Raw genomic sequence first — 15,332 nt, forward strand, 5'->3', positions numbered from 1 at the left:
GACTAATCTTAACTGCCTTCTGCCCTTCCAACACTCGTCATTGCGTTTTATCATACTGTGCGAGTTTGGCACAAGGAAGTAAACAATTACATGGTCAAAAAACCTTAAGTGAATACGTAAAACTACCTGCACGTTATCCTTGATATCCGAAGCAGCTTCTAGTTGTGTTATATCGCTAGATAAATCAGACCCGATAGAGGACCGAGGGTACTGACTTGCAAGTAGCTGGTGCCATTTGAGGGGGCGTCTGTTATTGGCTAGCTGGACAATCTCTGTGACATAGCAAAGTTGGTGGTCAGGAGACTGTTTCCCACAGTATGGAAGTTTGTAATGAAATAGAGGGTTTTGATCACTTTTAATTCTATTCCTCTATGACCATGTCCTTAACGCTTTACCACAGCCTTAAATCCATCAATATATAGTCAATGCGGCTCTCATGATGAAGTTTATTATATGTGGCTGCCCCCCTACTATCTGAACGTGTTCTACCATTAGCTGCCCTGAGACCAAACTCTATTGTGAATGCATTCAGCTACAGGGCTTCCTGGGTCCACTTTTTGACTGGGGCTAGGTCGACCTGGAGAATAGCCCACTTTTCGTCTTCCTCACTAGCCAGTTTAACATCATCCCTGTCCATTGGTTCAAACCTGGTGTTAAAATCCCCTTTAACAATGATGTATGCCAAATAGTTCCTGGTTTCCCAGATGTTTTCCAGTTTTTGTATTGTGTCTGAGAGCTTGCCTCCCCCTACACATCTTGCATAGATGTTATACATTTCAATACTGAGATCCTTAATAATACTGAAGCGTAACCCTAGGAGGTCTGGGGATTCTATCCCTATTTTCTCTATTTTACAGTTGAGTGAGGCTCTCGCCCAGACTGTTAGCCCTCTAAAGGACCGCCCATCAACATTTGTTTTTGCTGAAATGAATAATTTAGGTAACCAGCCCTAATACTGGGTTAGTGCACCACGTTTTATGGAGAGGGCAGAAGTCGAACTAGTCAACAAATGTGTTCCAATCAGGTAAGTTCACTCAAGAATTTAGCCCTACCATATTTTCTAGAACACAATAGAGACCTTGTCAGACTCATCTTTACTTTGCATTTCTTGCGGCCCGCCACGCTGCTCAAGGGAAATGGAGGTCGTAATAGGCAGAATGGGGGTCTGGGCACTTTGCTAACAGATTGGTGATATCGGTATAATTGGCTCACATCTCTTGCTAGGGCTTGCAGCCCTTCGTACGGGTTCCTGTGTCACCTGTAGTACCAGTGGAAGAGTCAAGTCTTTAAATTGTTTGCTTTTGAATGGAAAACCCCAAGTTTGGGATTTTTTTCATGAACAAACGTTTCAGTGCAACAAACATGGATCCCACCTGGCAAACTCTTCAGGCCTTCTTTTCTTGCTGCGAATAAACCAACAAGAATTCCAGTTCCGGGTTGCAGCGAGTTGCGAGGAGGAGGGGCTGTGAGGAGACGAGCGGCGGAGCGGCTGAGCAGAGCTGTGAGCTGCGAGCCGTAGATAAAGGACGAAGGAGAAGACGAAAGGGGGACCTGCCCCGACCCTTCCCATTCCCGGGGGAAGGGGCGCTTTTTCTCTGAATTTGGACCCTCAGAGCCACGGCACCTCGGTGCCGCAGTGCCTCGCCACCACGTGCTGCGGCTGGGAGAGGCGGAGCAGCCGAATTGTAAGGTAGGAGCTGCTGAGGAGCTAAGGAGATGAGGAGACGTGGTTGAGCGGTGGTGCGGCTGCACTGTGAGCCGCGAGCCGCTGTGAGTGAGTCGAGTCATGGTGGACCCCCGTGGGAGGCCGTTCTAGCGCTGTTTTAGCAGGTTTTTTTTCCCTTTTTTTATGTGCAGCTGAGTGTTTTAACCGAAGCTACACAATTGATTTGAATTGGGCATTGAGCAGTGCTGCATTTTAACTTGAGACAAGGCCCTGCCAGCCTTTTCAGCTCTCCTTGGCCCATTTAATAAATATTTCATTAACATTTACTAAACTCCTGCTGCTTGACGGTAGATGATGAGGTCAGGTCGTCAGCGTGGGGCATTGCCAAAATTAAAACAACGACAGAAGACTGAGGAAGCTACGGTTGTTGTACCCCAATTTGAACCATGCCAAAAAAAGAGGTAAATGAGGAAAGTAGAGGTGGCAGTGCTGCCCTAGAGGAGCATATGAGCGAGTCAGCTAAGTCGGTTGTTTTACCCATAATTTTCGGACAGGACTGTAAGAATTAGCAGCATGCCACACAGCCATCTATTAAGAGTTTCTTCTTCAAGTATCATCAAAAACAGTCCCAAAAACAAAAGAGAAATACAAATTAAAATAATGAGACTGCTAGTGACTGTGTAACAACTTCATTGTCAGCTCTGCCATTAAGTGGAAAAAGTGAAAAAAGTGTTTACCCTTGTGCACTAATAGGATCTAAGATGTTTTCAGACATAGAAATAGAAAATTCGAATGAAGTAGCAGGTTTTCATGATAGGATTGTAAATGTTGAAAAGGCTGAGAAGGATGAAGTGCTGTTACCATCTAATTCTCTATTAGCATCTTCTGGTCAGTTACAGACTCAAGTTCCAATTCATTCACATGACACTGTTGTTCACCCTACAGAGTTAATTTTGGTTGATGATTCTCATGTTACCTGACAGGAGGAGCTCTGTAGAACGACAGTTGAGAGGAGAAAAGAGTCTGGATCAGTAATTGATATCTCCTTCTGTTTGGCTCAGAATGTAAGTGAGGAGGTTATTGTGCCAGATTTTATAGTTGAAGAGTCAAATGTTAAGGTTTTTTTTTACACCAAGACCAGCTTCAGATGAATTAGTATCCAGCCTAAATGGCCAATATGATACAACTGGTAGTGCAAGACCTTTTAATTTAGACCAGTCGAGCATAATCCTGGAGAATAGTTTCACCATTAACAAATCACTATTGGTTCCTGGTGCGGTTAGCAGTGATAACGTTCCCAATTCAAATGAGCAATGTAAATCCACTAACATAGTTTTAAATAATCAGTTTAACCCAGTTGATTTATCTTTATTAACTAAATATGATGGGAACTTTCAGGCCAGACCTGGTGATGTAGAAAATAACGTTTCTAGACCAGAGTGTGGTATATGGGATTGCCTACTACATACTATGGACTCAATCACTAACGCTCTTAATTTCCATTCGGACAAGTTAGATATTCAGGTAGACATCCTAAACACATTGGCATCACATGTATTAGGAATTGATTCAAAGCTTCTGCAATTAACTAACCTGATCACTAAGGTGCAAGCCGACAAAGAGAGTCAGTTAATAACCGATACTTGCGCACAATTGATAGATAAAATCTCCGATCTACCGTCAATTGTCAGTTCTATGGTGCAGGAAGTAAAACTGTTGTCAGGTAGAAAAGTTCAAGGTTATGAAGAACCTAGTAATCTACCGGGTATAAAAAATGATTTAAAGGGTCCAGTTAGATTTGGGTAATTGACTAAAGAGAAACCGACCACATTACAAAAAGATGTGAATAGCAAAAATAGTATAGATATAGATATAGATAGGAATGATCAACCTGTAAATGATGCCAATAAATTGCAATCTCCGAAGGTATCCCATGTTAGTCTTAAAAGTGTTAAAAACAATGACCATTTGGTAGTTGAAGAAATAATTAGTGATTATCCCGTTCCAATTCAAGCCTTAAGTGCTATTGAAAGTTCTGAGACGCACATGCTTTGTCCTAACGCAAGCCAGGTAATAGTCGGTACTACAAATCCTGAGATCCTGTCCAAACGGGCAAGAAAAAGGTTAAGAAAAACCCGTAATAAAATATCACAGGATATAAAACTCCCTAGTAAGGTAGTTAGTAATAACCTTAAAACGTCTAAAGAACTTGAAACGAAAGCCCTCTTTCGGATTTTTAGATCACTGAAAGATACTGTAGTTAACATAAAGGATAAACAAATCAGTCAATATGTTAATAATTCTATGCAGGAGGAGGCTAAACCAAATATAGGGACCAAAGTATAGCCTCCAATAAAGGGGCCCATTAGGATGTCGGGTGAATAGCCACCGCCATGCGGGCGGTGACGATCCTCCCGACATCCTTTGCCGGCCGCCACCCATTTCCCCCCGCCATATTAGTATGGCGGGGCGGACGGTGGCGCACGGAAAGACCGTCCACCGCTTTTCCGCTCTGGTCGCCTTGCGGCCGGGGCGCAAAATCTTTAATATGGTGGCGGTGTCTATTAGACACCGCCAGCCATATTATGATGGGCTTTGGAGAATGCTTTTCCGTGGCGGCAATGCTGCCACAGAAAGGCATGTGGAGACTCCCTGCGGGGCTATTTGCGGGCCCCCTGGAAATCCGGGGGGTATGGGGTGCACATGGAGGGTGCCTGTCATGTTGTGCTTTGAAATGCACAACGTGCATTTTTACCATTGCGGCTGGCGGCGCTTTCAGCACCACCCGCCGCAATGGTAAAAATACAGGATGCACCCGCCAGTGTGGCGGGTGCATCCTAATGGCCAAAGTGGGACCGCCGCTCCGATGGCGGGCGGTCCCGTTTTGCGTGGGGATGGCGTGCGGGCAAAGTCTGCCCGCCATTCTAATGGACCCCAAAGTTAGGGGTTGCTGTACTTGATCAGTCTAGAAATGAATCGGCCGCCCACAAGGAGATCAAAACACTTTTAATCGGAAAATTGTAAATTCTATTAATCCCCAATGTAGTAGGAACGATCAGGCAGATCAACCCTGTATTCAGGACCAAAAACCATTAGAGCCTAACAAATCAAATCACTTGACAGTTTCTGTCTTGGTCCCTGCTAGTGGGAAGAGGGTATCAGTTGACTCTAGAGATAAGGAAGATATAGAGGCTTCTGACTTGCTGTCTGAAAAGAGGAAAGTAGTGTTTTGTCCCCAATATACTACGAGAGGCACTTATGATATTCTGAACCGTGGAAATATTCTGCAATTATTAAATGCAATTTCAGATCTGAAGGATGTAGTATCAGACGATTTGGAATTTGTAGAGTTTAAGAAAGAATGTGTTAACACCTAAAGGGAGATAACTATTACAACCTGGCAAAGTAATGAAATTGCTAGTAAAATAATTGCTAATTCTGATATATTTAAGAAATGGGGTATCAAAGTTTGGAGATTCCAAGGCCCGCAATATCCAACGTTGTTAATCCCAATTAAGTCACCATGTAGCCCGGTTCTAAAGAAGGGTGAACAAAAAATAGTCAGGGCATCAAATGCCAGAGTATTGAAAGGTGCCTCAGGTCCATCAACAGAGTTAAATGTGTCTTGTGGTATTAAGATCAGGAGTTGTCTGCCAGGTTCATGAACATGTGAAGAGTTAAAGAAAGTCCCCGATCCGGTTGAGGATTGGAGTTGGCTTCCGTCAATATTAACAAATGTAAATTCTGGGAAGAAAGATTGATGTCGAGTTTCTTTTGAAAAAGCACAAAACCCTTTTAAACTTTGTTACTGGAACACAAATGGTCTAAAATCACTTCTTGAGGATTCAAATGTGATAGGCTTTTTAAAAACTTTTGATATGTTAATTTTGCAAGAAACTTGGAATATGTGTAGCAAACCCCTGATTGGTTATTTTGAATATTTGAATGTGGCAACTCGTGAGGCCTCTATTGGCCGTACAAGTGGTGGTCTCTCTATATATGTTTCTTTGAGTCTTAAAGTTGAACATTTTGAGATTGACCTCCAGGTAAAATGGATACATACAGTGTGTCAAATTAATTGCTAGTCAATCGATTATTTTCTTGAATGTTTATTTGAGTTCTAAAAATAAGGTCAGATCCACCCAACTTACTCATTTATGGGAAATGGTGAAAGTATTATATTTTGATCACCTGGATTCAATGATTATCATTTCCGGGATATTAATATGCATCTTGTTTCGTATAAAAAGCGGGCAATCCACTCAAAACTTTTATCCCAATTTTACAAATTGTGAGTTTATAAAATATAACTTAAAGATAATGCATGATGGTGATAACATTTTGACATTTAATAAAATGGGTAGTACTTCTATAATTGATTACACAATAATCTCAGAAAAACTTTCTAATTTAGTTCAAAGTTATCAGATAGTCCCAAGGATTGAGAGCGATCACAATCCTCAAGTTATCTTTTTCGATTTTCCTTTTGATTATCTGCCTGGATCTAGAATAATCAAAACTGCCTCTACCCCTTTTAACCTTAAAAGGTTAATATGGAATAATAAAACCGAGAAAGATATTTTAGAAGTTCTTTCTCGTTTAATTGTAGATGTTCAAGTTGCTAATGTTGAAGGGAAATCCATGGTTGCTCTTTGGCCTTGCTTATGTGCCGCGCTTTTGGTTAATTTCTCTAATCGGAACCCTCTGGGGGTATAACCCTAAATCCTAATAATCCAGGGTGGTTTTCTCATCACCTACTATACCTAAAAGAAGTCTTTATAAAACAATAAGATCACTGTATAGGAAAGCAAAAGTGTTATCATATTTTTCGATATCCCCCCAAATCAGAGAACTGAAAAAGAGTTATAAGAACGAAATATGGAAGGCTAAACAAACATATTATGAAGAAATGTGGTCTAAATTACATTGTGCTTGTAAATCTAAAGATTTGCGGCTATTTTGGAGTATTATTAATAACCTTGAAAACGGTAATTATAGAAGTAATAGGGCCAATGTTGATGAATTAAGTTGGGTAAACTTTAAAAAAAAATTTAAAACTGTTCCTCAAAGCCCACAGTGTAAAAGTAATCGACATCATTGCCAACATGGAGGGTCACACTTTAGTGTTTATGACCCCCAAAATTCCCTTGATATTGAGCTAGGGTCGGTTGATAAAGTAAAAAAAATCATTAATAAGATCAGGTCTAACGAAGTGCCTGGCCTGAATGGAATTCCAAACGCCATTTTTAAAGCAAAGATAAAGAATTGGCCAGAGCTATTAACACTACTGTTTAATGATGTGCGTAAAACAGGCCTCATTCTGGAATCATGGCAGGGAAGTATTATTCAACCAATATATAAAAGTGGCCCCCAGGACAACCCCGCAAACTATCGCTTAATAACACTGACAGATGTAGATGTGAACATTTTTGCTAGTTGTCTGTTAGATGAATTGGAATCATGGGCTATAAGAGAGGATTTGATTCCTAATCTACGAACTGGTTTTAGAAAGGGAGAATCAACATATACTAATTTGATTTTATTGACATTATTAGGCGAAAGAACCAAGTGTAGGAAACAAAAATTGTATATTTGTTTCATTAACCTAAAAGCCACCTTTGATTCTGTGCCCCGAAATGTTCTGTGGTTGAAGTTAATTAATTGGGGTATATCTGAAACACTTTTAAAAATGATCAAATTATTATACTCCGATACTTGGGTGCAGATCAAAATCGGCGACGGTAGACATACGACCCGTCACCTAGAAACTAATGTCGGCTTGAAACAAGGATGTGTTGGCTCCTTACCTTTTTAATCTTTTTATGTCTGATCTCCCAGCCCATTTTAACAATGTTAATGCTCACTCCCCATCTGTGTTGGGTAAAAAGATTAAATATTTAAAATATGCAGATGATACCATTTTATTAAGCCAAACTGTTATAGGGTTTAAAATATTAATAGATTCTTTTAACATATATGTTACACAAAACGGTCTAACAATAAACACAAAAAAACGAAAATAATGACAGTGGGAAAAGGTAAACTGGGAGTAAAAGATGGTTTGGTTATTGAATGTGTAAAATCATACAAATATTTGGGAATCACATTTGATCAAGGTTTGTCATTTAGGCAGCATTTTAATAACCTCAAAGCTAAGGGCACTTCGCTCGCATTTGCCTTTAGAAAATTGAGGGATAAGCTATCATGCCCTAATTACGATCACTTGCTGAAGGTCACGAGAGCGAAGTTAATCCCATCTTTGGACTACGGTTGTATTATTTTTCGGGGCAAAGATGCTAAACTGCTCGATGACATAGAATTAAGGATATATAAATCAGCTTTTAGGATCCCCAGATATATTAGTCGTGCCAATATAAGACTTGAATTTGGTCTAAAGAAACAGTTATTGGCCCGAAAATCTAAATTTTTAAAGTCCTTACTGTCACTATCCCGAGCTGAAGAGGGCTCGTTAGCCAATCTGTGCTGGCTTGAAATCTCAAAAGGTGAATACTCGAGTAGTTGGCAAATTTATTTAAATGAGTGTTTATTTAATTTTGAATGCCCAAAATTAGTAGATGTAGTGAGGAACAGAGTGGTTTATAAGAAAACAATTAAATAAACAGCTGCTTTACTGTCTACTATAACGGATAAAGATGAACTAAGGAAAAAAGATCACTTATGGTCAATAGCTAACTCTTTTGGCAAATTGTCGCTCAACCTTATTTGCTATTTCATCTAAAATCTCTGATTAAGAATAAATTCATGTTATTAAGGTTCGGGAGATATCCAACTAAAGACGGAATTCCAAAATGGGAGAACAAATGGCCATCAAGTATTCATGCTATTAAGGTTCGGGAGATATCCAACTGAAGACGGAATTCCAAAATGGGAGAACAAATGGCCATCGAGTATTTGTAGGCTATGTGGGCTGTGTGATGAAACCTTACAGCACATTGTAACTCTATGCCCAATCTTGTTAGAAGAGCGGAAGACTGTTTTAAAGCCTATTTTTAACGAATTGGGAGTTAGAACATGTAGGACTGTAATTATTGTATGTCTAAGAGGGGTTAACATTAATATTATTCACCAATTTGTTAAGTTTATCTTTATAGCTGAAAAGAAATCCTGTAAAGTAGACATCTTAAGCAAATGAAATATGCGTAATGAAAGTTAATTTGAAAAAAATAATAATTGGTAGTGATATAATCATTTTAAATGTTTTTAGGGAGTGTGTGGGGTATTTTAAAGTGTTTTAAATTCATTCTGTATTGAATATCATTCCACAACAGCGGATTGTATTTCATGTATATTTTTGTCTTGAAGGCACTTTATGTGTACTCTATTGAAGTCTAAAGCCTATTTGACGACTTCAAATTGTTAGCACAAGGCACTTTAATTACTGTTGGTGCATTGTATATCATGTAGCATTATTAACTTAAAGAGTCTATTTGTAATTTTTTGCTGCTAGCATAGGCACTTTAGCTTTGGTGCTGAAAGCACAATGCACTTTATCTTCTGCTGCTAACTGTTATTGACAATTTGTTAAAATTGTAAATATTTGCTGCTAGTATAAGGCACTTTGGTTTTGGTGCTGCAAGCACAATCCATTTTATTTTGTGCTGCCAACGGCTATTGCCAAATTGCCAAATTACTGTTGATCAATAAATGTTGGGGCTTGTCTGTGGATCTCACCTTGGTTTTAAAAACACATTGTATCTGTTTATGTATATGTTTAATCCGATTTTGCTCTGGATATGCACTTTTTTCGTTTGTAATGATTTTAATTAATCAACAAATAAACTTTTACTTACAATACTTACTCTTCAGGCTAGGAGATCCTTTCCAGGTATGTGGGGATCCCTAAATAGGGTTGGTGATCTTCTGCCAGGTAAAGTGAGGCGATAGCCTCTACTGACCTGCTGTATTAGCAGGGAGCCCACCAGAGTCTAAATAAACGTTTCACTTTTGCATACCATAATGAGCTTTTGTTGATATTACCTGGCTGGTCTATCAGTTGAAATTAGAAGGCTTGTAATAACACTTATAGCTTTCATGCTCCAATAATACTAAATGTTGTCACGTAAGTGGTAACAGAGGAATTTGGAAAGGGAAAATGGAATTTGAAAATATCTACTGTAAGGCGGTCAGTCTGCTGACATTCATGAAAGGGAAATTCAAAAAGTGTCACTCTGGCTGTCCCCCCAGGCTTTTCCTAATTACCAGTTCTTAAGTAGATGTCTGGCTTCTTAGCTTTTAATAAAGCGGAGTGCAATGAAACGCTAAGGTAAACACCTAACTGAAGACATTTATTTCCAACAGATATGAAGATGAAATTAACAAGCGAACTGCAGCAGAAAATGAGTTTGTGGTGCTCAAGAAGGTGAGTTATACAATTAATAACAGAGTGCAACCATAAAGGAAATGGAAACGAGATTACATATACAAATATTAAGAAATGCTCAAACTTAGTTACAAAGCGATCGTAGTGATTGCTACCTTAACTAAAATACCTTTAAATGAGCGTTTTCTGATGTATGCATTTGATGATGTAGTTAGCTATACAGTTTATATGTGATGAAGAATTTTTTTAATCTCCGTGTTCCCTTTTGCAGGATGTGGATCTTTCATTTATAAATAAGGTTCAACTCGGGGCAAAGGTGGATTGTCTCCTTGATGAAATCAACTTCCTACGCACGCTTTATGAGGAGGTAACACATCCTGCCCTTCTACCAAGAATAATATACCCTTGTTTAATGAATACTTTAAACTCAATATGTCAACGCAGTAGCGAAGTGTACATTATTTTCATTGAGTGTATTCTTAGCCAATATGTCAGGAGGTGGTTTGACATAGTTGGAGATTTAGTCAGTAAAGATTATGAGAAGCTACAAAAGTTTCTACTAAAAGTATTTGAGGGTCCTCAACTAAGGTTTGATCATTTCAACCTAAGTAACATTAATGCTGGAAAAAATAACAAACCCGCGTTTTTTCAATTATAAGACATGTGTAACAGATTTTCCATTTCAATCATTGCTTAGATAATTTCTTTCCAAGCTTGACTTCATACTACTTTCTGTTAATCTCGCAAGCTCTCCTACAGTTCTCCTTGTATCGCAAACAACTTACCTCATATTCATTGTCTCAAAAATGTCCCTCTAATTTCAATGTATAGACGAAGACCTCCTTAATCCTGCCCTCCTTACTCATCAAGCACCCAACCCTCATTCAGTCTTCACGAACCAGAAGATCTAAACCTTCAGCGCCATGGTTTTCAGATCAACTGAGAAGCCAGAAACAGGTGTGCGGAAAACAACATAGAAATTGGAGAAAAAACTATGATAGGGAAGAGAAAGACTAATGCAAGCAGTGTACTGCCGACTATAAAAGCCTAATAGTGGAAAAAAAGTCACAAATACTTCACTCAGGAGATTGAGGTGGCAAAAAATTCAGTGAAAGAACTGTTTCTGACGGTTAAGAACCTCTCTAATGTTCTTGGCAACAACACAGCAGAAGGTAGCCAATCTTTTTGCAACGTGCTGGCAACTTTTTTTCAAAATAAAGTGATCTTATTTATGATTAAACCTGTCCTAGATGGGAGCAGGCCTTCTTCTTCTAAACCAAAGCACAGTACGATCTCCGAATTTGCTCATCTTGGTAAGGAGCAGGTAGTAAAGTTGATTATTTCTACTAAATCTGTTTTCCCCTCAGACCCTCGCCCTGTTTCCATTGTTCAACTGGCCCCAGATACTATTGCTAGTTACAGCACCGTAATGCTTAACAAAATGATTACATCTGTCTTCTTCCCTACACTATGGAACAAGGCATCAATACTTCCACAGTTAAAAAAGGTCAATCTTGATCCTAAGGACCCCAATCGCTATCGGACAATCTCTAGGCTTCCCTTTGCCACAAAAAATTTAGAAAAAGCCTTGAACCAACTACTTTTATTCAGAAGCATCAGCTCCTGGCCTCTACACAATGTGGGTTCAGGTGCGGCCACAGCACAAAAACTGTACTGATAGTACCCACAGAGGAAATTAGGGCCACTGTTGATAAGAGTGGGAGAGCAGCCCTAATCCTGTTAAATTTATCTGCGGCCTTTGACGCGGTCAACCATGATTTGGTGGTTGGCCGTCTCACAATATAGGGCATAAGGGAGCAGCACTGGCCATTCTGAGATCTGTCCTTAGCGAGAGAGAGAAAACTGTATCTTTTAAAGGGTTTGAATCAAAACTGATTTGCCTGACTTGCTGATTCCCTCTAGGGTCTTTACTAAGCCCGACTGTTCAATGTATATGTAACAGCATTGCCAGGTTTGATTAGATAATTTGGTTTCTCTTTCACATCATACATGGACGCCACTTAGATCGTGATCTCCATTTTGGATAATCATGATAGTACCAGTAATAGATTCAACAACTGCATGTCAGCAGTTAACGACTGGATGGACAAAAACTGCCAGAAACTGTACGCAGGGAAGACTAAGGTGCTACTATTCAGCAAGGACGTCACCAGCTTGGTAGCTTCAATAATTAGGAATTCTCTCTGAAGAGTAAAATTAATGAATATTGATGTTTTTATGGACAACAAGCTTGCCTTTGGGGAACAAGTGAATGTCACTATGTCATCTTCATTTTATATACTAAAGATAGTGAAGAAAATTCTTCTATAGATCCCACTGCTGTTGCAAACCAACGTTGTGGCAAGTCTGGTTATGTTTAAACTAGACTATTGCAATGGGCGCTATTTGAATATGAAAAAGCAGGTTGTACAGAAGGTTCAATCACTCCAAGATGCAGTAGCAAGGCTACTGCTGAAGATTCTCAAATTTCAGTGAGAAAAATCTACCCTGCGGAAGCTGCACTGGTTACTGATTGAACCAAGAATATGCTTTAACCCCTTCGATGCTGATGACGAGCTCAGCTCGTCATCAGCCACGGTGGTCGTGTGCGGATGACGAGCTGAGCTCGTCATGTAACGCGGTTTTTCGAAAAAAGCCGCACAGCGCAAAAATAACCCCCACACGCATGTGGTTAAAGCTTTATGCATCACTTATAAAACATGCATGACGTAGGTCCTAAATCTATCAGAGATAGTTTTAAGGGGTACCATTTCAACAAGCTTCTTCGCTCCAGGACTGCCAGAAATGTAATTGTCCCTACGTTTAAGCACTCAACCTGGCACGGTAGAAGCTTCGTGGTATGTGCTTCCAGACTATGGAATACTCTCCCTCCCTCTGCATATTAAATCCTTGACTGATCTTTAGTCTTTCAGGAAGACACTGAAAACTTGGCTTTTTTTTGTGTTCAAATCATTTTTATTTGAAAAAAAAATAGAAAAGAACAAGACAATACAATAAGGTGCAAAAAAACACATTAAAGACAATAAAAGCAATTCACCCAATACAAGACACATATTTTGATAGAAACAAAGCAATAGCAATAGCAATAGCAAAGAAAAAGGAACGTTAACATATGTGGTGCTCAATACATTTACATATACACATACATATACATATACGGTTGCATAGGCATTCTATATCTTTGTGTAGGTTCTCACCTCGATGGCATCTAAGACCATCTCTCGGTATAGATTATCCGACAGGGACCTGGGCTTGCGGCCTTTACTTGTGTAGCCTATGGAGGGTCAAACGAGAAGGAGGAAGCATCAAGGGCCTTCCACAATTTTTTGTGAGAGACACGCCCTGGAGATGAGTGCAGGGCTGGATTATCTGCCCCTCTCAAGAAGGACAACCAGTCTTGCCACATTTTGAATGATACTTCAGATGCGTTTTTCCACTTACATAGCACAACTTTGCATGCCAAAGTTCGTTGAAGGTCAAGGAGCTGGCGGTCAACCGCATTAGACAAGTTCGGGTCCTGTACTCCCAGCAGAACATAGACAAATTCTCTTACAGGTTTGATACAGAAAATATGCTCAATGCAGTCAAAGATTCTATCCCAGTATTTCTTCAAAGAAGGGCAATTAAATATCATGTGGGCCAAGTCCCCCACTCCTGCATCACAATTCCAGCACTTGGGGCTATCCCTTAGATGAAGTCTAAAGAGCTTCTCTGGTGTCCAATAAGTTCTGTTGATTAACATGAGTTTAGTTTGAGATATTATAGGGGAGAACTTATTCCTAAATGCAGTAGTGTATATTATATCCCAGTCGAAAGCCATACCCGTTGTGTTGGATTCTGCTTCCCATCTCATCTCATTTCGTCTGTGTGTTTTCTGAGGAAGGGGAAGGAGCATTTTGTAAACCTTCGAAACAAAGTGACCCGCCTTATTGATACGTGGGACAGAACTCCATAGCCATGGTACAGAGGGTGTCAAGGAGCGAGTAGACAGAAGTGTTTTAAGTTTCAGGAAATCGTAGAAGTCTATTGGTGCGAGGACGTGTGTGGCATGGAGTGAGGAGAACGGTAGAGGTTCATTTCCTTTGAAGAGGTCGCTTACCATATTGATACCTTTCGCGGACCAGTGTTTCCACTGAAGGGGTACCCCGTTGATTTTCAGTGAAGGGTTATGCCAAAGGGCTATGGAAGTGGATTTTTTGAGCTTTAGGCCTTTGTGGTTTGACTGATCGAGTTTCAGGAGCACCCTTCTTTTGTTTAGTAAGATATACTTTGAATGGGGTAGGTGCGCAAGGTCCATGGTGAGTAGGTCCGGGAGTGGAATAGTACCCATTATAGCTTTTTTGATATCCACCCATAGTGGGGTATAATCTGATTCTTTGCTTAGCCACTGGGCGCCCTGTTTGCATAAGAACGCTGTTTGATAGTGTCTGAAGTTTGGAAGACCCAGGCCGCCTTTTTCTTTAGCTAGCTGTATCTTTTTCATTGATATCCTGGGCTTCTTCCCTTGCCACAGAAACGTACCAAACAACTTCTCTACTTTATGTATGAAATTGTCAGAAAGGGTCATTGGTAGCATACTTGCCAAGTAATTTACCAGAGGTGTTACCATCATCTTCAGGGTTTCAGCCCTACCCCACCAATTTAAGTATTTAGGCGACCAGCCATCTAGCAGTTTGTTTATTTTAGTCAGAAGTATGTTCTCATTAATTCGTGCTGTGGAAATTAGGTCGCTATCAAAGTCTAAGCCCAAGTATTTAAAGCAACCTGGCTGCCACGTTAAACCAGATTCTCCTATGATATCCTTGCTCCCTAGGTTATTGAGTAATTTAACTTCTGTCTTGTCTTTGTTTAATTTATAGCGGGATACATTCGAGAACTCCTCAATAGTAGTGAGGAGGGCCGGTATAGCCTCATCCGCCTTCTCTGAGACAACCAGTACGTCATCCGCATATGCCGTTAATTTTATAATACAGTCATTGAAAGGGTTTCCTGGTATATTTTTGTTGTGTCTAATATGATATAGGAATGGTTCGATAGCCAATAAGAATAGCGACGGAGAAAGGGGGCATCCCTGTCTCGTTCCTTGGTGTAGATGAAACGGTGACGAGAATGATCCTCCTGCTCTGACTCTCGCTACAGGGCAGAAATAGAGGAACATGATCATCCTTATAAGTGATGATCCCAGGTTAAATTTATTTAATACAGCCTCCAAGTATGCCCAATCTACTCTATCAAATGCTTTTACAGCATCTAGTGTTATCGCTGCTGAAGGAGTGGGCAGGAGCTTCGCTTTTTCTAGCACAT

At 40.0% G+C, this 15,332-nt stretch overlaps 1 protein-coding gene across 1 annotated transcript in view; it reads left to right on the forward strand.

The window, feature by feature from the left end:
- Positions 1 to 15,332, forward strand: part of LOC147748234 (keratin, type II cytoskeletal cochleal-like) — a 535,675-nt gene that overhangs the window by 229,585 nt on the left and 290,758 nt on the right. The window contains exons 3-4 of the mRNA XM_086959157.1: positions 9,986 to 10,046; positions 10,279 to 10,374. Of these exons, the coding sequence (XP_086815283.1) occupies positions 9,986 to 10,046; positions 10,279 to 10,374 (157 nt within the window). The remainder of the gene's footprint in view (positions 1 to 9,985; positions 10,047 to 10,278; positions 10,375 to 15,332) is intronic.

Source organism: Lissotriton vulgaris, chromosome 1_1 (genome assembly GCF_964263255.1).
Source record: "Lissotriton vulgaris chromosome 1_1, aLisVul1.2, whole genome shotgun sequence".
Classification (NCBI taxonomy): domain Eukaryota; kingdom Metazoa; phylum Chordata; class Amphibia; order Caudata; family Salamandridae; genus Lissotriton; species Lissotriton vulgaris.